Raw genomic sequence first — 22203 nt, forward strand, 5'->3', positions numbered from 1 at the left:
CTCTATTTCATTATCATTATCATATGTATCATGTTTTCTCTGTAGCATTATCATTATCAGATGTATCATGTTTCTTTATATATCATTATCATATGTATCATGTTTTCTCTATATCATTATCATATGTATTTTGTCCCTGTAGCATTATCATATGTATCATTTTTCTTCTTTATATAAAATCATGGATTGGGATATTTGAAGAATTTTGATTTTTAAGATATTTTGATGAATTTTGAAATGGTATGGTCACTTCTTAAATGTATTTTTTTTCACTAATTTTGCGTTTCTTTCATTTGTTATTTTCCCTATAATTTATTGTTATTGTTTATATGTATATAGCTTCCTTGTTATTTTTTTATTCATAAGATTTAATTTAATAACTCCACGACTTCTGGTTTAAAGGAAAGAGTTATTTGCCCTTCATTTGCTTTGTTTATTGATATTGGTGAAAGATTTTACTAAGTGCTCTGGAGGGTAAGAAGGGTGCGTAATATACATGCCTGCGTACTATATTCGGAATTATACAGTATATATAAAGGGTCATATGGAATAGAGAATCTTTCCGGTGCGTCAGAATTTAAACTCAATTTGAGTTAGTAGAGAGGAAATTTTGAGGTTAAAGGGACAAGTGTGCCTTTTTGGCTGGTACGACTTTTTTTTATATATCACACAGTAGCCTATATTAAAATGACGAGTCGTCATTTTTAACGTTCAAACAGAAAATACTGGACACACTTGGATTTGAAGGCTCAAATTTCGATTAGCTCAGCTAAACAAAATTCCCGTTTCTGAGACTAGAGTATGATTGGTTAAAAAAATCGTGCATCTGTCCCTTTAAAAAGACTGATATTTTCCAACAATAAAAGCTTAATTTATGCTCATAGATTGAAATATCGCGCAAAGTTCGGATTGAATACTTGTTGTGGTCTGTGTCCAATTTTGTTCAAAGTAGTTATCTGCCCTTGCCGAGTTTCTCGACTTCCGTTGTAGAAGTAAACAAAAAGTTTCCGATTTTGACATTTTTATGAAATATTTCTGTCAAAATGGCATCGCAGCACAAAATTCAGGCGTACATGGACAAGCACAGAATTGAAGTCATGTTTGAGGTAGGTTTTTCGTCTTACCTTTTTTTTCAATGTAGAATTGCTTAAAAATATCGACTGCAAAAGCCAAAAAAAAAAAGGAGGCGAATTCAAGTTTTGACATGTTTATGTCTATATCCACTGAAGATTCCTAACATAATGGCATCCTCTCGAAAGCACTGACACTGGCAGCATCTAATAATTTCCCTAAGGCCCTCCCTAAACTCCTCAAGCTTTTGAACCAACCTGTATTCGAGTGAATGAAATGCACTCAAAACTTGACACTTAGTTTTCCACATGCCTGCCTCCATCATTGTTGTATTGCATTATCCTTAGTCCCTAATTATTGTTCACTTTCATGAGCACCACTAGTCGTGTCAGCAGCTTTCTGATCCAAATTTGAAACCAATTTACTGTTACCTTACATGTTAAAAAAAACACTATGAATTCTAAATCAGACAATTTTATGGATTGATATTTCTAGAATATTTTTTGGAATCCTGGTTGTATTTTCAGGATTTAATGAATAAAGTATTGAGAGACATGCCAGAAGACCCTAATATATATCTCCTACGTGCCTTGTATAAAAAATCAGGCATGGAAATTCCACAGGTAGCGTACATTTTTATAAAGAGTTTGCTTGACAATATAAAATTGTTAAAGGGACAGATGCGCCATTTTTTGATCAATCATACTTTAGTCTCAGAAACTGGAATGTTTTACTGAGCTAATCAGTAATAGTGTTCACAGTTCACTGTCGAAATTTGAGTCTTCAAAAATCCATGTGTGTCCAGAATTATCTGTGTTTGAATGTTAAAAAGACAACATGTCAATCAAAGACATCTATAGAAATAGTGAGTAAAATTCCTAGTTTGAGATATTTTTAGGAATTATGTGATTTTTGTACATTTCTAGTACTTCTGAAGACTATTTACATATATTCAAGACAAAAGTCAAACCCCCAAAATTGCGCATCTGTCCCTTTAATTAGGAATTGTAGTTTGACGTATGATAATACCAGTAAACTTACTCTTCATGCTATTGTTTTTGCAACGTTACATTTTTCAAGAAAATTTCCATTAAATGCTTCACAAATGAAAACTAAATAATATAGGCTTACATTCCTTCAGTCCCGTGGCCAGGAATAAATTGGTGCTGGGGCTCAGATTTTGTACTTCGAAAATTTGAAGAAATAAATAATACCAAGAGTGAGAGAACTCATCTCTGAGAATTTTGAGCTGCCAAAAACGTATCAAAATCTATATCTTTTTGATGCCTCCAGATCCTTGTTTTGGGCCTAGAGCTACTATTTTCATCTGTGTTATTCAATTTTTCAGGAAATTCGTTTTGGAGGTATGAGAAAAAGTACAGACTTCGGTAAGAAATATTTTGGTTATAGAAGTTGAAAGCAGATACTGCCCCTGGCATCAGAGGTCTTATTATCATGAAGAGGGTTTAAAGGGACAGGTGTGCCATTTTCGGGGGTTGATTTGAGTCTTGAATATATGTAAATAGTCTTTGGAAACACTAGAAATGTACGAAAATCTCATAATTCCTTTAAAAATATCTCAAACTAGGAATTTTACCCACTATTTCTATAGATGTCTTTTCTATATATCACAGAGTATCTTAAATTGACGAGTTGCCATTTTAAATTTCAAACATGGATAATTCTGGACCCACATGGATTTGAAGACTCAAATTTCGACAGTGAGCTGTGAACACTATTATTGATTAGCTCAGCTAAAAAAATTCCTGTTTCTGAGACTAAAGTATGATTTGTCCAAAAAATGGCACATCTGCCCCATTTAAACCTGTGGCACTTAATCGCTTAGCAGACGACAATCAAACTATCTGGATATTCTTTATTCAAATTTGACGTTTTATTGACCAATTTCGCATACAACTAAATTATTTACAAGGTTTCATTTTTCATTTTTATTTTAACAGTCTATTAAAAATTAGACCCAACTTTCGTTTCATGTTTTTTTCTTAGTTTATATTTTTAGTTGGGTCTATCGACCGCAGTCGTCAAATCAACGAAAGCTGGCCCTAGTTTTAATTAGACTGATTAATTTAAATGATTTGAAATTTTTAATAAGATATTTGATAATATTTTCAGGGAGATCTCGTACACCAGATAGAGGAAGAAAAGGTCATACATCGTCCAGTACAGGTAGGCTCAGTACACAGTACAAGTAAAATCGTATCCCGAATACGGGTTTTGACATGGTCTTATTAACCCGTATTAAACTAAGCACATTGTACTTCGTTTTGGGGCGTGGAAATGAGATGGGTGCTATTTAAATCTAACCAATCAGATCGGTAGAACAGAAATGAGGTCATGTAAACAAAATACAACATCGCTTTACCGCCGCTCGTTTGAAGAGATTAGAAAACCTCCTTTCCAAGTAAATATTCCAAAGTAAGGTTTGATTTTCTCTTGTCTTCAATTCTTTAACGAAAATCTTACTCAATTCTGTACCGTACATATTCATCAAAATATATAATGGTACGCTGCTTTCGTTTTGTTTACGTTCACAAACAAAGCGTCATAACGAGTGATTTGTTTTGATTGGCTGAAATTTGCTACCAATACTGTATGGACAATTTTGATTGGACGATATTTAGCTATGAATACGTGATTTCTCTCACTTGTAATACCACGGTTGCGAGGAAGTATGACGAATGGGGGCGTGGTTTGGACATGATGGCTGAAATTTACTACCAATACAGTAGGACAATTTTGATTGAACGGTATTTAACTATGAATAAGTAATTTTTTTCACTCGTGTCACCACAGGGGTGTGGTTTGGACACTATTTACATGTCCAGGAGGGGGCAGTGGTAGCTTGGGTTGCAGGAAGGTAGAAATAGCAGGGGGGTATTTAGGGTGTGTTGCTTCAAAACTTTTCTAATGCATACTAAAAAAAAAGCTTTGAATTGATGTATTTGAAGTCTTCATTTATTTTTTTAAAGGGACAGGTGCGCCATTTTGGGAGATTGATTTTAGTCTTGAATATATGTAAATAGTTTTCAGAAGTACTAGAAATGTACGAAAATTGCATAATTCCTTTAAAAATATCTCAAACTAGGAATTTTACTCACTATTTCTATAGATGTCTTTTCTATATATCACAGTGTCTCAAGAAATTTCGACATGTCTTTATAACTTTCAAACGCAGATAATTCTAGACACATGGATTTGAAGGCTCAAATTTTGACTGTGAGCTGTGAACACTATTACTGATTGGCTTAACTTAAAAATTCCTGTTTCTCAGACTAAAGTATGATTGGTCCAAAAAATGGCGCGCTCATCCCTTTAAATTGCAGTTGTCTCCATTTCTCTTTTATTTTATCAAAGACTTAGACTAAAAACTGTTTTTGGGGCTCTGATATCTTTTTGTGTGTGAGTGTTTCTATATGAATCTATTATAGATGATGGTTTAAACCGAGCCTATGATAAACCATGGAAGACCTCACCTTCACCTAATAGAAGATCTGGTACTAAACCTAAACTAGACGACCAAAGACCTGGTAGGTTAACCCATTCTGACCACTGAAGACTGCCATTGGGCCAAGGATATAGCATCTTTATAATGTCAAGCTATTATGAACCGTGTCTTAAACCTTGACATCATTAGGCACTTTTCTTGTATCACTGAGGGTTGTAAATGCAGCGATTTGATTGGATGGTATGTGAAGGAATACAGCGAATCAGAGACCTTAACAGAAAGTCTATGAGCCATAATGTTTACAGTCTGTCGGTTAAGAACTCTGATTGGCTGTATTCACTGGCGTACAATCCATTCAAATCTATGCATTCAATGAAACTAGAATGGTGGCTATTGCAGTCAAGGTATAAAGGCAAAGTTTGTAATAGAATGACATTGTGAAGATACAAGAAAGGTGGCTATTGCAGTATTGAAAGGGTTAAAGGGACAGGTGCGCCATTTTCGAGGTTTGATTTGAGTCTTGAATGTATGTAAATAGTCTTCAGAAGTACTAGAAATGTACAAAAATCATTTAATTCCTTTAAAAATATCTCAAAATAGGAATTTTACTCACTATTTCTATAGATGTCTTTTCTATATATCACAGTGTCTCAAGAAAAGACGAGTCGTCATTTTAACTTTCAATCGTGGATAATTCTGGACACACATGGATTTGAGGACTCAAATTTTGACAGTGAGCTGTGAACACTATTACTGATTGGCTTAGCTAAAAAATTCCCGTTTCTGAGACTAAAGTATGGTTGGACAAAAAAATGGGGCACCTGTCCCTTTAAAGCAAATTTACAAATTAACCCTCTCCTATCCAAATTTTATTTCAGTGAAGAGAAATGGTCAGAAATCTGATTGGAATACTGATGTAAGGGTTAAATCTACCTCCTTTGATGATTTATTTGAAGATCAGAGTCAGCCACGTAGAGAGGTTCCCATAGCAACCAAAAAACGTGACCAGTCCCCTGATAAGCGCACATCCTGGGCATCCATTGGCTTTGGCGTAAGTGTGGGTCTTTTTTAAGGGGACCTTACGGCAATTTTTCCTCCATTTTGAAATTCATTTCTGAAAGGGAATCTGGAGTTGTCAATCCAGTTGCATAGTGGCTTCAAGTGTTGCCATATTTTGCTTATATTGCCGACCATTCCAAGCTAAGCCCTGATGATTGGTCCTATATTCCAAACACGTGTTGACTGCACGAGAGGGGATTCATTTGTCTTTTGATTTGTGAACAAAAGAATTTCATTTGTTTTGTTTTTTTACAGAGTGAAAAGACAAACGTGTATTCTAGTAATAACTACTCTGGTCCTAGAGGTTCACGTTTCCATGACGATGACCCCTTAGCTAATGAACTTCGACCTGTAGCATCGTCACAGAGTGAAAGCAGGTCACAGAGATCACAAGTGAACTCAAGGTACGTCCATTGATTTGGGTTTCAGAGTGTTATTCTGCAATTTTTGATGAAATTTGGGGGATTTATTTTGCTAAATGTAATTTTTTCTCAAAATGTAAACAAGTACATAAGTTTACTTTAAAGGGACAGATGTGGCATTTCGGAGGTTGATTTAAGTCTTGATTATATGTAAATAGTCTTCAGAAGTACTAGAAATTTACAAAAATCACATAATTCCTTTAAAAATATCCCAAACTAGGAATTTTACTCACTATTTCTATAGATGTCTTTTCTATATATGACAGTGTCTCAAGAAAAGATGAGTCGTCATTTTAACTTTCAAACGCGGATAATTCTAGACACACATGGATTTGAAGACTCAAATTTCGACAGTGAGCTGTAAACACTTTTACTGATTAGCTTAGCTAAGAAAAAGCCTGTTTCTGAGACAAAAGTATCGATTGGTAAAAAAAAATGGCGCATCTGTCCCTTAAAGTTCACAAAGATACTATCTACCAGTTGGTCCTACTATATTTTACAAGGATAACAACTTAGGTTTACAACGAATCCTTCCTACCAGCTGATCCTTGATCAAACCTCTTGGCATTGATCTTTCCTGGATTATCTGTACCCATTTACAGCTAGGTCAACTGGAATAATGAGGATCCTTTCTACCAGCTGGTCCTACACCAAACCTCTTGGAATTGATCTTTCCTGGATTATCTGTACCCATTTACAGCTGGGTTGACTAGAATTATGAGGATCCTTTCTACCAGCTGGTCCTTGACCAAACCTCTTGTCATTGATCATTCCCAGATTATCTGTACCCATTTACAGTTGGGTTAACTGGAATAATGAGGATCCTTTCTACCAGCTGGTCCTTGACCAAACCTCTTGGTATTGATTTTCCTGGATTATCCGTACCAATTTACAGCTCAGTCAACGGAAATAACAAAAGAAACTGACTTTAAGGTCACCAGTCTTTCACATGCCTGTCTGAGATTAGAACCCACAACCACCATAAGTAACCAAGTAAATGAAGGATCCACAAGATTAATTCTATGTTTTTTTTCTGTAGTGGCCATATAAAAGGACCAAGAGTGTCAGCTAAGAAACATCGTAAAGATCTTCAGAAGCTCCTGAACAAGTCAGATGATTCAGGATATGATGCTGATGACACACCTGCTCAAGCTGAAGATGATGAGGCCATAGAACTATTAGGTAGGTAGCTGTTCTATTATCTTCGAGAACTGACAGTCCCATTTGCAGAGTGGATTCAGTGTTCAGGAACATTTTTTGGAAAACTTAACGTAAGATGATTTTAGTGTTTCAATCATCTGATTGGTCAATCACTAAAATGGATTTTAAGGTTAGTTTTATTATCCAATCAGTTTAAGGCTCCAGGATGCAGTATGACAAAATTAAGTATGTGGACTCTAATAATCAGCTGGGATGAAAAGGGATAATCACAGTTTCAGAATGGCAACAGGTGTTCCTGAAGTGGTAAATGATAAAGTTGTCCACTAAGCTTGTAAGACAATGTGGACTCTACAAAGGGATGCTTGAATCAGCATCTCAGTCGCAGAATGTCAAAAAACGCCATCCAATTTTGAAAATTCTTTGAAAATTTGTATGTTCACATTAACTTCAATTTGTTGATATTTATGATGTAGAGGATTCTGAAGAACTATTAAAAGAAGGAGCTCGAAATGTTTCTAAAGAAGGTTTTAAACTCAGTCGGGTAAGATTTTATGATTTTTGTTGACGTGGAAAAAAATGGATTAAGATCTGTGAGATGGCTAAAAGACTTTTGTTAATGCTGAAAAGATTTGGGGGACTTTGGTTAAAGTGATACTACGTCTTAGAATGAATATCAAATTTAAGTTCTCGAAAAGGTCAATATTAGTCTATATTCATCAGTTAGCTTACCTGGTGTCATTAAGTTACTACACAATCCCTGTAAAATCTAGAAAATTGGAAAATTCATAAAACTAAGTAATTATTGAAAAACGCTTAATCTTGATATTAGCCGTTTTCAATAGTTAATTGCATATTTATGGATACTTACTAAGTTTTTTTTGATTTATCGGATTATATAAGGATCCTGTTATGTTATTTATGACACCAGGTATATCTACTGATGAATATATCCTCTTATTGACCAAGTTTAAAATTCTTAAATTCTATGTTAATTCTTAGACGTAGTATCACTTTAACACAGAAAAGATTTATTGGTTCACTTTTGGTAAATTGAAATTTTGTTTTATTTGTCATCATATTTTCTGTCTGGTTTTCTCTAGGTATCTAGACAAAGAATTATTGAACCCAAAGTTAAGCTTAACATCAAGTAAGTTAAACCTCTTCATCACATGATTTCTTGAACTATCCAACCAGAACACCTACTCCCACTTTGCAACTAGATATTTTCAAAAATCTGCTGGCGGACAAGATTTTGCCAGAGTGCAAATTTCACTTGCTAGACGGAGCAGGATTCACAAGCATTAGTTGACAGGTTACACTTGCAAGACAGGCAAGCCATGTATCTCAAGCAAGACAGGCAAGCCATGTATCTCAAGCAAGACAGGCAAGCCATGTATCTCAAGCAAGACATGCAATTTTGCTCAACTACAAAGCTTACTTTGAGGGAATGATCACTATCTGCCACTAATTAAGTGTGTCCACAATTTTTAGTCCATTGGTTGTAACTGGAGGTGAGAAAACTTGTTCATTTTCTTTCAATTTGTTCATAGTTTGTTCATTGTTTGTAGTTTCATTTTACACTGTTCACACTTCAGAATTTTGCTCTTTCAATTAATTTTGTTGTGAAAAACAAGAAACTTGAAATTTCTTAAAATTTGGTTTTATGTTTCTTTAGTTAAAAAAATTCTAAATTGGTAAAAAAAAATTCTAAATTGGTTGAAAAATTTCTAAATTGGTTAAAAAGATTCTAAATTGGTTTAAAAAATTCTAAATTGGTTAAAAAATTCTAAATTAGTTAAAAAAGATTCTAAATTGGTTAAAAAAAAATTCTAAATTGGTTAAAGAAATTCTAAATTAGTTAAAAAAAATTCTAAATTGGTTAAAAAGATTTTGAATTGGTTAAAAAGATTTTGAATTGGTTTAAAAAAATTCTAAATTGGTTAAAAAAAATTAAATGTTTATGGTTTCAATTTTTTTTATTAGTTTTTTAAATTTTGATAATGGTTTTATATTTTTTTTTAATTTTTCCATTTGATTTTTAGTTTGACCATTTCTGAAGAAAAGCTTGTTGAAATTAGATGCAATAAATAATTTTATCTATCATCTTTCTATCTCTGCTTTTATTTAATATTGTTTCCAGTTTTAATCCCTTATCATCAGTCTACAGTAGTTCTAATGATATAGGTATGTATACACCCTAGAGAGTTCACAATAATATTACAAAACTGGTTGAAGGTTAGAATATGATGTGCAGTTACCTTTTATATAGTTTTGGAGGGTTTACGTTGCCCTTGTTTTTGATCCATTAGGGTTATAATACATTATTTTCAACATTTCCGAAACAACTACAAATTTCTACCGTGTTTCACTTTAGCAGATAGGAGCAGGAACAATGTCTCCTAAACACGTTAAAAACTATTACCAATTTCTACCGTGTTTCACTTTAGTAATGTCTCTTAAACATGTCAGAAAATATTACATATTTCTACCGTGTTTCACTTTAGCAGGTGAATCTCATATTTGGGATTGAGGTAATAAATATTCATATTTTTGTAAGAAGTCTCTGGCTCAACATTTTTTCAACTAAACTGAAACTATTAAATATTTCTACCGTGTTTCACTTTAGCAGATAAACCTTGTATTTGAGACCGAGGTAATAAATATTCTACCGTGTTTCACTTGGTAAACTACTGAGAACCATCGACAAGCTTAACAAGCAGTTTAGGGAACTTAAAAGTCAAAATCAGTTTTGCAATATTAATGTGAACAACCTTAATCTCCCCTGCACTATTTTCTACTTCTTTATTTTATCACTAGAGTGTTTACAAACTTTTTTTTACTGATTTGTGGTGTTTTCAATTTTCAAAGTTGTCCGTCATGAAAAACAAAAATATGTTTTAAATGGATCATTTAAAGGGACAGGTGCGCCATTTTTTTTGACCAATCATACTTTAGTCTCAGAAACAGGAATTTTTAGCTAAGCCAATCAGTAATAGTGTTCACAGCTCACTGTCGAAATTTGAGCCTTCAAATCCATGTGTGTTCAGAATTATCTGAAAGGGTTAATCCCAATTTTATGTCATGTTACTTTTCAGGCAAGTCTCCAGGATTCAACGTCGATGATTCTGACACTGAAGACAGGCCCCAAACAGGTTAGTATTCCAAATTCGGGTTAAATGATATCAGTTGTTCCTAAAGAGAGAAAACCACCTTGACCAAGTTTCACTGTGTGGCAGTAGAATAGCTCACTTGGTAGGATTGTCGTCTGCTAGGACAGTGGAATAGCTCAGTCAGTAAGTATCCAGTTGGATTGACGTCTGCTAGGACAGTGGAATAGCTCAGTCAGTAAGTATCAAGTTGGATTGACGTCTGCTAGGACAGTGGAATAGCTCAGTCAGTAAGTATCGAGTTGGATTGACGTCTGCTAGGACAGTGGAATAGCTCAGTCAGTAAGTATCGAGTTGGATTGTCGTCTGCTAGGACAGTGGAATAGCTCAGTCAGTCAGTATCGAGTTGGATTGTCGTCTGCTAGGACAGTGGAATAGCTCAGTCAGTAAGTATCGAGTTGGATTGACGTCTGCTAGGCAACTGGGTTCTGTGGGTTCAAATCCTCAAGATTCTGATTTTTTTTTTATCTTCTAGGAAGAAGAGTTCCACTAGATTCTGATGACGAATTTGAAAGTATATCACAAGTTACTGGACCTGTAAGTTCTATCATATTTTATAATTTTCTCCGTGTAAGAAGTCTAAAATTTTCCCCCTCATTCTTTTGTGTTTCTATTTTTAGAGAGAACCAGTTTGGAAATTACGCGATCCAGCAGACTCAGATGGTAAGTTTAACTCTTTGAACAAAAGAACTATTTTGTACATGGACAATAACTTAGGTTCACGATGATCCTTTCGACCAGCTTGTCTGGGGCGAAACTTCTTGGCATTGATCTTTCCCAGATTATCTGTACCCATTTACAGCTGAATGATGACTTATTCAATGTCACTAGACTTTAAACACACACCGACCGAGATAAGAATCCACAACCACCAGCTTTTTGACTGCCCTATGAGCCATGGACTGTAGTTTTGGATAACTTTCAAAAGCTCTAATATTTATTTTTGTGAACTTTGCTTTTTCAGTTGAAACCTACGCAGTGAAAGTCCAACCTATGACAGTTAAATCTGGTCGCCATAGTTACGACAGTAGATTGTCAGGTAGAAAAACCAATATGGCCTCCACTCTCCCTGTAAGATTTAGTACTCAGAGTGGTAGTGATTTCCTTTCAAGAGGTGGACAGACGTGGACTGGTGGATTGGATGAAGAGGTAACTGCTAGCTTTGGGAATTCTATTTTTAGCAATCCATCATTGGATTGGATCCTTTTGGAAGAGATTTTTTTTCATGAGATCAGACTCATTGATAAGTATGGAATTTACAACCAGTCTGGTTGCAGTGGCTCATTTATGTATACATTTGCTCGCTAACCTGATGGTGCAGGGTTCAATCCAAACATAGGTCAAGATAATACCTTCAGATTTTTTAACCCGGTTCCCCCCTGTCAGTGATGTAGGTAAGAGGGGCTGACATGGAAAAAGCATCTAGTCGTTCAGATGGGAGGCCCCTTGTGCTACAGACTGTGTATGTTACAGATCCCACGACAGTTGGAAATAGAAAAAGAGTAGGCTAACACCGCTATCCTGGCAAAATTTCCCTCATTGCACACTACAAGGCCAGTCCACAATAAGGTGCAGAAAAATAGGACACGAAACTCCATTTCATTTTTGATGCACAGAGTTATCTTGTTTTGATCTAGTCTACAGTATAGTCTCTGTTATCCAGACACGCGCTGGCTATCAACTGATAATTTTGTGTGTTTATTTTGTAGAGAGGTGGTTGGGAGGTACCTTATGATTCTGATGGAAGCCAAACAGATCTCACTCAAAGTAAGTCTTACATGTATTTTTAGGATTCTGCTAAACTGATTATGTGTATCAGGGACACTGATAGCATCAATTTACACCATTCCAATTTTCAATCAGACGTCTTTGATTCCTGCGATTCCATTAAAACTAAGTGTTTGATGAGGCAACTATTACAAGATGTAAATATATCACTTACAAACACATTACCCTTAATAGAGCAGCTTTATGTTCGTCTGCAATTAAATATGCATTCTAAGATGAGTTTTGTTGTATTTTAGCTACAAGAAGCAAGCCGTCTCGGGATCCTAGAGGTAAGAGAAAATTATTTGAAAATCATTTTGATTTATGAAGGGAGTGCGTGTCAGCAAGATATAAACCTTTGATCCAACCAGCTGATGTTTTTCTCTGCTTTGTCTTTTGATTGAAAGAAAGAAACAACTATATTTTACAAGGATAACAACTTAGGTTCACAGTTAAGGATCCTTTCTACTAGCTGGTCCTTGGCCAAACCACTTGTCATTGATCTTTCGTAGGTTATCTGTACCCATTTACAGCTTGGTTGACTGGAATAATGAGGATCCTTTCTACCAGCTGGTCCTTGACCAAACTACTTGGTGTTGATCTTTTCTGGATTATCTGTACCCATTTACAGCTGGGTTGACTGGAATATTGAGTGAAGATGACTTATTCAAGGCCATCGGACTTTCATATGCCGATCGAGATCAGAACCCACAGCAGCCATTTGTTCGACGTAACCAAGCAAATGACTGCATGTCTAACCGAACCATTGTTTCACTTATATTTGGGTTTTTTAACCACTTCCGACAGTGTTTTGAATGATATACAAATTTTTCTTATAAATTTTTTTTTTCCAGTTTATTAAAGCCTTCATCAACAGTGTATTTCATCTATTTCTTAAAGCTGTCATGTGATATTAAAAAACAACTTTAAAAATTTCAGTAGATCGATATAAGGTTTAAATAGTACAGGTTAGCTTTAAGAGGTAACAAAGAAATTGTCCATAATCTGTAACTAAGGCTGTATTAATTTGCCTCCATCTTGCAAAGTGCCTTTGGCATTTCTCTACAATATGGAAAGGCACTCTAAATTTATTATTATTATTAAGAAATTTCTAAAAACGAAAATGATTTGCTTGAAAGCAAAAATTCACCCTGATTTAGTATATGGACTCTTCTATTCTGCATCAAATGGCTTGAAAAACACATGCGTGGAAGAGTTCATTAATGTTAGAGGGGTGTCAACTATATGACTAGCACTATTTACAGTTTTTTCAAGCTATCATGTCTAAATTAGAAAGATTTTAATCGTAAATCATATTTATATACATTTATTTATTATATCTATTAAATCACAACACCAGTTATTTTTTTTTCATTTGGAAACGTAAGAAAGGTTACATTTTTATACACCCACATGAGGGTGTATATTGTAATCACCCTGGCTGTCCATTCTGTCGGACTGTCCAGTCAGTTCACATTTGGCTCTTTCTCACTATACAGATTCTTTTGATTTTGTGTGTCAATGTCATTATGAAGATTATATCTATCGAAATTCGTGATGATCGGATACTTTTTCACCGAAATATCGTGTCTGACTTGACGTTTCACTCTATTAGCTATATTGAGCAACTCGTGCTCACTCTACAGGCTAAAATTCTTTACAGATTCTTTTGATTTTTATATGCCCAAACGTTGAATGGAAGCCTATTGTCATCCGTCCATCTGTTCACAGTTGGCTCATGCTCAATGTACAGGCTACAAATAATGATTTGTACTCAATCAAAGCTGCTAGTTGGCGTATGTTACCTTGCCTGGCAAGCTATCTTATTTCATTTTGGGAGGGAGGGTGGAGGGGGACATGTATTAACTGTAGTTATAACGTTAAAGATGGGTTCCCTTATTTTCATTTATAAAAATGAAAATGCTAATACTTATATGAATAGAAAGTAGATGTGTTCTAATGACTTGGAAAAATACCAGTTTGTCTCACATGTCTATAATTAATTCATAATTAGCTAAATTAGAAGAGAATTACCAGCAGAATTCCAATGAATGACCGATCAAGAAAGGTCAAAAAGTCATTTTTTGTTTATCCAGACTGTACATACATGGACATTTATGATTGGTTAAAACTCTTAATTATATGCAATAAGAACATAATGATATGATTAAGAATACATGATAATTCATTAGAAACACCAATTAATCAAATAGTTTGCATAATTTGACACTAAAAAATAAGGAAACCCATCTTTAAGTAAGGCATTTTTCTGTAATTTATCCATAGGTTTTATCGAATTACTCTTTCCAATCCCAAAGAGCATTGTATTAATCTGATTTCTTCAACCTTGTACAATAGTTACCTTGCTAAGAGCTATGCGTCGTCAAGATATTTAGCAAGCATATAGTTTTGACGGGTAGGTGCTTGTAGAACCCCGATGTGGACGAGATATTGTTGAAGACCAAAAATAACATTTATAGGATGAATACTTTATTTACATGTAAATATATTACTTAAGGTGCGGGCACACGAGCAGTCTTGGTCGGAGACTTTTGTCGCCGATTAGAGTCTTGTCTTGAGTTTCAACGACCGGTTGCGGGCACACGAGGAGACAAAAATCTCAAGTCGGTTGTTTTACATTATGTTGATGATCACTTGTGGATCAGTCAATTGAAAGGAAAATGAATCTGATTGGATGATGACGGTCTGTCTTGCAGACGATAAAACTATCAGAGACAATTATCAAACTTGTTTGATATTTTAAATCCTGTCGGCGACACGATAATCTTGTCGTGGAAACACAGGCACACGCTAGATTTTACTTAAGATTCGAGTCGGAGACAAAAACCTAGACAGACACAAGAAGACCACTTTCTTGTATTCACAAAACTTCATTCTAATTTTGTCTGCGTTTCCTTCATGAACAGCTAGAAAATATCCTTCTCTTCACAAAAAGGCGGGAAAATTTTGGTATTCACTTAAAAAAAAAGGCGGGAAAATTTTGGTATTCACTTTTAAAAAGGCGGGAAAATTTTGGTATACACTTTCAAGAGGCGGGAATATTTTGGTATTCACTTTAAAAAAAAGGCGGGAAAATTTTGGTATTCACTTTCAAAAAAGGCGGGAATATTTTTCTATTCACACAAAAAGGCGGGAATATTCTAACTTCAATGGATAAAGGCGGGAAAGTTTTAACGTTCACATATTGAATCACTCCTCCGATTTTAAGACTTCTGTGAGTTGTTCCTCATTTTCGTGAACCCATTTTTCAAAGGAAACCGGATGTCCGTAGATGTTGCGAGTCAGTTTGATATCCCCCGATTGTTTGGGACATTGATAATATTCAAATAAGGCCGCCATATCACTCGCTCCCTTGAAATGAAATTGTTCATAATCTTTGATACGAATCTGAAAGACAAAGTTTAAAAGGCATTTTTGGTAATTGAAATGGTGGTCGTGGGTTCTAATTTCGGTTGCTTGTAAAGGCATTGGTAATTAAGTTTGTAGAACAAATAGTGATCGTAGGTTCTAATTTCGATCGGCATCTGAAATTCTGCTGATATTGAAGTCACCTCATATTTCCATTCGATCCAGCTGTAAATGGGTACAGATAATCTGGGATTGATCACTGCCCGTAGGTTTGACCAAGAACAAGCTGGTAGAAAGGATCCTCATTATTCCAGTCAACCCAGCTGTAAATGGGTACATGTCTAGATCAATGCCAAGACTTTTGGTCATTTCATGTCGATTCTACTTACCTTCGGACAGATGAACCGTTTATCTTCTATCTGTTTCGTCAGGACCTCGGCCATGTGATGAATTGTGATCTTCTCGGCCGACAGGTTAATAGTTTTGTTCAGGTATTGCTTGGGTCGGCCCATTATGACGTACACAACTTTACCAATGTCCGCTATACTCATACAGTCTATTGGTATATCCTCTAAAGGCAAGGCTGAAAAAGTTGTTACATTAAAGGAGGGGATTGGCTTTAGTGGTGTATAGAGACCATTTATGGCTATCATTTGCACCCTGCCTTTGTTCGCGTTCGATCACTTGCGCCGCGCTTCCACGACAATTTTACTACGGCATTTTTTGACATGCGCAGTGCAAAAATATTTTGGCTTGCTCGCATTGTCCGCCATCTTCTCGCATCACACAGGGATACCAGGGGTGGGTTACTTTGGTCTGGCACGAGGAAGCGCGTTTGATGAATTCATTGCTCAAACGAACGCTTTCGCGCTTCAGCGAGTAGGCTCGGTGCAAGTAATCGAACGTTGTATTTATCCTGTGCGAGTTATAGAGTTGCGTCAGGTGTGTCTAAAGGGAGACTTTGCTGTGGCTCGCCCTTCTCGATCTCTACCAACAGAATCATTGGGTGTCCAGAACGGAAAGAAAGAAACGAAGACATGGCAGTTTCTGTCCAACCGTTTCGACCAGGTGAAGAGTTGCTTTGATGTTTCTTAATGAATTATTGAGTTGCGCTCTAGTAATGGACTGACGATTGGCTGCTTACCTAAAGCGTATGTGTCGGGTCTGATGAAATGTGGTTTAAAAACGCTGAGTAGATTCTCGTATAAAAATGGTAATCGTAGAAATGTGTAGTTCATCGTATAACCTGAAACGAACAAAAACAGATGTGGCTTCGGCATCTTGGATCATCCAAAAATCTCTTCGTGGAGTCTGAGATGGGTGTACTCAGGTCCTCAGCTTGGGTCAACTGGGGTTCAGATTCCATTTATACAGGACGCTTTGTTATAGCTTTCTATGAACTCGGGTGTGTTTTGAATGGACAAAGTTTGGTCCTCGCATTCAAACTCGAGGCCTTCTGAAAATTTTGGTCGCGGACCCCGATTTTTTAGGTCTGAATTATAAGTCGACCAAGATATGATTGGGTCAGGGAGATGTTGAGATGTCGAAGGACTAAATCCACCTGTCAACCTCAATGATCAACACCAAGAGCTCGTCCAATGACCAGCTAGTAGGCTAGATACTTCAGGAACCTACTTCTCCTTCTTCTATTGGTGAAGAGTGGTAGTAACTCTCTTTGGTGATGCAGGTCGGAGGAGCTGACATGGAAAAAGCGTCTAGTCGTTGGGACAATAAACCGAGGCCCCGTGTACTACAGGCTGTGCACGTTAAAGATTCCTCGACAGTTGGAAATAAAAAAAGAGCAGGTTAATGCCGCTGTCTTGGTGAAATTACCCTCATTGCGCACTGCATGACGTAGCCCGTCTTCATTAGCACACTTAGGACGTAGGACGTAAAACTCCATTCATTTCATTTCTTTGAAGGGAATAGTGGACCAATCCTGGTGTTCTCTTCTTACCTTGACCGGGCTGACATTTCTCCATAATATATTCCTCTATTGCTGATTTTGACTCGAGGTATCCACATTCCTTGTCCATCATCCGTTTAGGATTCTCTCCTCCGTGAAATATGATGTGGTTTACTCCGGCTTGGACACACGCGTCCACTGCGTTCATACCCTATTAAAATGTCAAAAGACTTTAGGATTGGTAGGGCTTAAATGGACTCAGGACTCAGGACTTGGGCAAACGTGCTAATTCAGAACAGTTGACTCGTTACACTGATCATAAAGATGTCTTTGGGCAGAGGATCGTCAAAGCAGACTATAGACAGTGGATTGTTTGACAGGATCTTTGGGAAATAGATGATGTATTGGTTGATAAAGGTACTTTTGGGTCTAATATACCTACCACGATAGTACCTTGACAATGTACCCATGCTTTGTATGTCACAGGTACCAAGTTACTTATGGATGCCTGTTGACAATGGAGCTACGACCATAATTGGGCATGACAAAGGTCAACAAAGACCTGGACACCCGAAACTCTGCATTACCTGCGTGGTAAATATCAACCACCGGTATTGCGAATGCTTCAAGTTCCTTTCTAGCAAAACAGGCTTTTTTAGGTTTTTAAAAGTACACAAGACTTGCCTGGTGTATTTCCTTGTCTTTGTTGAAATGTTCCCAGTAATGTGTTGAAAGAAAAACACAGGATGCTCCGCTTAAAGCCCTCTCCAAACTTCGTGGATCATTCAGATCCGCCGTTGCTATGATGACACCTGAAATTAAAGAATTTTACAAAACTAAATTGTAACACTCCTGCATCTGTTTTGCCGGCGTTTTGCAGCCTTAAAGCTTTGGTCTTTAATGGTTTGATGCCAGATTCTAAGATTTCATACCAGAGTAACGTAATAAGATAGCACAGGTTCGTCATGATAAGCTTCCGACGCAATGGCCAGGACCTCTCTTGTACGACATTGTCTCCTTCAACCCATAGTGTCCAAACCACACTCCCATTCGTCATTCTAAGACTATGTCAAACACCGTATTCGGGATACGACGCCTTCAACCTAAAGACAAATCACTTACCATCTTCGGCAGTTCGATGTCATGTAGCATCGCTGATAGGTCCTTGGTCTTTAGAATCCTCTACAGTAATGCCTTGACCAATGCGTTTTCGTGGTTAGAATCATTGGAGGATCCCTTCCCCGTAAAGACTAATCACTTAAGTTTCTTCAGTGGGGTCCTTGGACGCAGTTTAAGGCAAAATAGTTATAGTCACTTACCATCCTCAGCTAACTGCCTAGAAGCATCGCTGGTGGGTGTTCTGGTCACAGCCTTCACCTTGATCTTCTGACTGCTCTTCAGCAGGGCCTTGATCACCGATCCGCCGACCATACCCGTAGCCCCAAACACCACGATGTTCATTTTATCGAAATCTCCAGAATCTATACTAGTTCCGCACCCCATTCTGAAATTAGAGAGATATCAAGTTTGGAAAGATGCTTATGCCAATACTGGGGATTGTACCGTACCAAAACACATCTGGAGGGACTGACAGGGAAGGGGTGTCCAGTCGTTAGCATGGGACAATAAACTAAGGTCCTGTGGGCTACATGGTGTGCACGTTAAAGATCCCTCGATAAACAAACAAAATTGGTACCTAATGCCATCGCCCTGTCAATATGTCACCCATTGCACACTGCATGTCCGTCTTCGTAAACCCAACCAGATACAGTGCGTTTGCGAATATGTCAGAATATATTGATCATGGTTTGAAATAGCGCTATCCTGGCATAATTTTCCCCATTGCACACTGCATGCCATCTTCTTAAACCCAATCAGATAGAGACAAAGGACGAAAATCATTTCATTTCAACCCATTAGACATCTAAGAATGTATTGATCATGGTTTGAAATGGCAACGTAACTCCGCCGTTTCTTATCAAAGCTGTCCTGGCATCCCTTAGTTCCTTTGTCTATTGATGTGTTTCGCCTTTCGAGCGAAATGATGACAATGAAAACCCATTAGCATATAAAAATCGATTTCACAAACATCGTCTATAACTTATTAAAATAATATAAAAACCTTTTATGGTTTAATGGCATGGAAAAAGCGTCCAGTGTGGTTAAGGATCCCTTGACATTTGGTGTAAATAAAACATTAGACTGAGGCTACTGTTCTAGTTAATTTCCCTCGTTGTACACTGTTGGGTTATGATCTCAGTCGGAGCTCGAAATTGTGGTAACCTTGAATGAGTGGGTACAGATAGATAGGGAAAGACTTCCCCTGTCTTTCGTAGTAGCTGTACGCAGACAAAGTCGGACTTGATGATAGAGGATATAGATTGCTATCCTTACAATGGCTTCTTCCTTCCTTTGCGTGAGTGTCAACGTGGCCTGATTAGCGGTTTAAGGTTTTACTGTAATCCCTTAACGAGGTGCTAATGTAGTGTAATAATATTTTAAGTTAAAGTTGGGTTTCCTTATTTTTTAGTGTCAAATTAAGCAAACTATTTGGTGTTTTTAATGAAATATCATGTATTCTTAATCAGATCATTATGTTCTTATTGCATATAATTAAGAGTTTTAACCAATCATAAATGTCCATGTATGTACAGTCTGGATAAACAAAAAAAGACTTTTTAACCTTTCTTGATCGGTCACTCATTGGAATTCTGCTGGTAATTCTCTTCTAATTTAACTAATTATGAATTTATTATGGACATGTGAGACAAACTGGTATTTTTCCAAGTCATTAGAACACATCTACTTTCTATTCATATAAGTCATAAATATAAATAAGGGAACCCATCTTTAACGAGGTGCTAATATAGTGTTCGAATGTTTCTGGTTAATGTTGTGGGTCAGATTTAAAGATCTTTTATTGATATCATCGCAGTAACATCGCAGCGCGATTGTGGTTGCTGAAGCGCGATGTTTTCTTTGATTTTAGAGCTGCCTGTTTAGATTTGCTATAAGGTACAGAACGACAGCATATCAGCCCACCTAGCCTTGGGTTTGGACACAGAAAGGTAGCACACAAACTCACCTATCCAGTGTGTTCAAGTTTGGTTGACATGCTTTCCTAGTGTGAATGTCAACGTGCCCTTACTGATCAACGGTTTAAGGTTTTACCGTAATCCCTTAATGAGGGGTTATACTGTAACCTGATATAATTCTGTTATTTTCTGGATACTTGTAGTGATTCAAATTTAAAGATCCTCGCAGCTGTTAAAAGGATTAGCCCGACGAAACTCGGACGTGATACGGATGTGACATCGGCACTGTCACATTTTATGGTTGCTCCGATCCATTGTGTCACTATGTCCCACTACGGTTTTTTTTTACCATACTTTAGTCTCAGAAACAGACATTTTTCAGCTAAGCCAATCAGTAATAATGTTCACAGCTTACGTTGAAATTTGAGCCTTCAAATCAATGTGTGTCTAGAATTATCCGCGTTTGAATGTTAAAATGACGACTCGTCTTTTCTTGTCATATATAGAAAAGACGTATATAGAAATAGTGTGTAAAATTCCTAGTTTGAAGTATATTTAAAGGAATTATGTGATTTTGTACATTATTTCTGAAAACTATTTACATATATTCAAGGCTAAAATACCCCCCCCCCCCCCCCCCAAATGCCGCATCTCTCCCTTTAATTTGTGCTTTGCTTACATCATGGATGGAGTATGCTTTTCATGTTTTCTTTAGCCAAATCTTTTTGCGATCTTATGCTTCTTAATTCACGTTCATTTTAAAGGTCACTTTAAACTGTTGTTCTTCTATGGTATACGAGTGTAAATAAAAGCGTAAATGGGTATTATTGACGATAATGCCCTATTCAGCTGGGCAATATCATGTATTATTATGTATTATAATGTTGGTTTTGTTATAGCGTTATAATACCAGCTATAACCGCACCGTATAACTTTTCTTTTGACTTTCTCTAACAGGTCGATTGGTTGTTTCTTTTCTCGTTAGAAAGACATTAAATATGAAATTGAATTAAAGGAGCCGTCCCTTGAATTTTTTATCGACATTTTTGAAATTTTCGAACTATATATTCAAGGGGCAGTAGTCACTATATATGTTTGTTAAATGAAATGAATGGAGTTTTACGTCCTACTTTTCTGTACCATGTCGGCTAATGAAGACTGGCAGCGCCATGCAGGGTGCGATGAGGGAAATTTTGCCAGGACAGCGGCAGGAAAGCCTGCTCTTTTTCGATTTCCAACTGTCGAGTGATCTTTAAATTACACAGCCTGTAGCACACGGGGCCTCGGTTTATTGTCCCATCCGAACGACTAGACGCTTTTTCCATGTCAGCCCCTCTTATCTACATCACTGACAGGGGGAAACCGGGTTGAAAAATCCGAAGTTATTATCTTGACCTATGCCGGGATTGAACCCTGGACCTTCAGGTTAGCTAGCAAGCGTCTATCTCACCGAGCCACCGCAGCTCCCCCTATCATAGTCGTAATAAAACGATGAAATGAAATGGAGTTTTACGTCCTTTTTGCACCATGTGGGCTAATGAAGACCGGATGGAAATAAGCCGATTGAAAAGGTTTTGACGTAAAAGACAAAAACGAAACTACTGAGAGCTGTGTACGTGAAATATCTTTAGTAAAATTTCCTCCATTGTACATTGCAGGGTGTTGACCGTCTTTATTAGTCCAATCAAATACAAATGATATATGATTTACACTCCATTTCAATTCAATCCATTTTTATGCGTTTCTTTACTATTTTGGAGAAAACTGAATTTGGAGTTAA

At 36.7% G+C, this 22203-nt stretch overlaps 2 protein-coding genes across 2 annotated transcripts; one reads left to right on the forward strand and one right to left on the reverse strand.

The window, feature by feature from the left end:
• Positions 1-1025: 1025 nt before the first annotated feature.
• Positions 1026-12932, forward strand: LOTGIDRAFT_235794 (hypothetical protein; the record flags this gene model as incomplete). The annotated part of the gene is made up of 18 exons (XM_009065740.1): positions 1026-1106; positions 1599-1694; positions 2420-2459; positions 3205-3258; positions 4521-4619; positions 5416-5588; positions 5852-6000; positions 7058-7200; positions 7653-7720; positions 8280-8326; positions 9320-9363; positions 10275-10331; positions 10822-10883; positions 10967-11009; positions 11311-11495; positions 12056-12113; positions 12371-12403; positions 12745-12932. Exons 1-18 carry the CDS (start codon positions 1044-1046, stop codon positions 12930-12932), a joined length of 1602 nt encoding a protein of 533 aa, XP_009063988.1. The 5' UTR covers positions 1026-1043.
• Positions 12933-15323: 2391 nt separating this feature from the next.
• On the reverse strand, positions 15324-18849 carry LOTGIDRAFT_130631 (hypothetical protein; the record flags this gene model as incomplete). The annotated part of the gene is made up of 6 exons (XM_009065741.1): positions 15324-15521; positions 15872-16065; positions 16627-16728; positions 17455-17599; positions 18064-18200; positions 18708-18849. 6 exons carry the CDS (start codon positions 18847-18849, stop codon positions 15324-15326), a joined length of 918 nt encoding a protein of 305 aa, XP_009063989.1.
• Between the last annotated feature and the right edge of the window lie 3354 nt (positions 18850-22203).

This window comes from Lottia gigantea (genome assembly GCF_000327385.1).
Source record: "Lottia gigantea unplaced genomic scaffold LOTGIsca_70, whole genome shotgun sequence".
Taxonomy (NCBI): domain Eukaryota; kingdom Metazoa; phylum Mollusca; class Gastropoda; family Lottiidae; genus Lottia; species Lottia gigantea.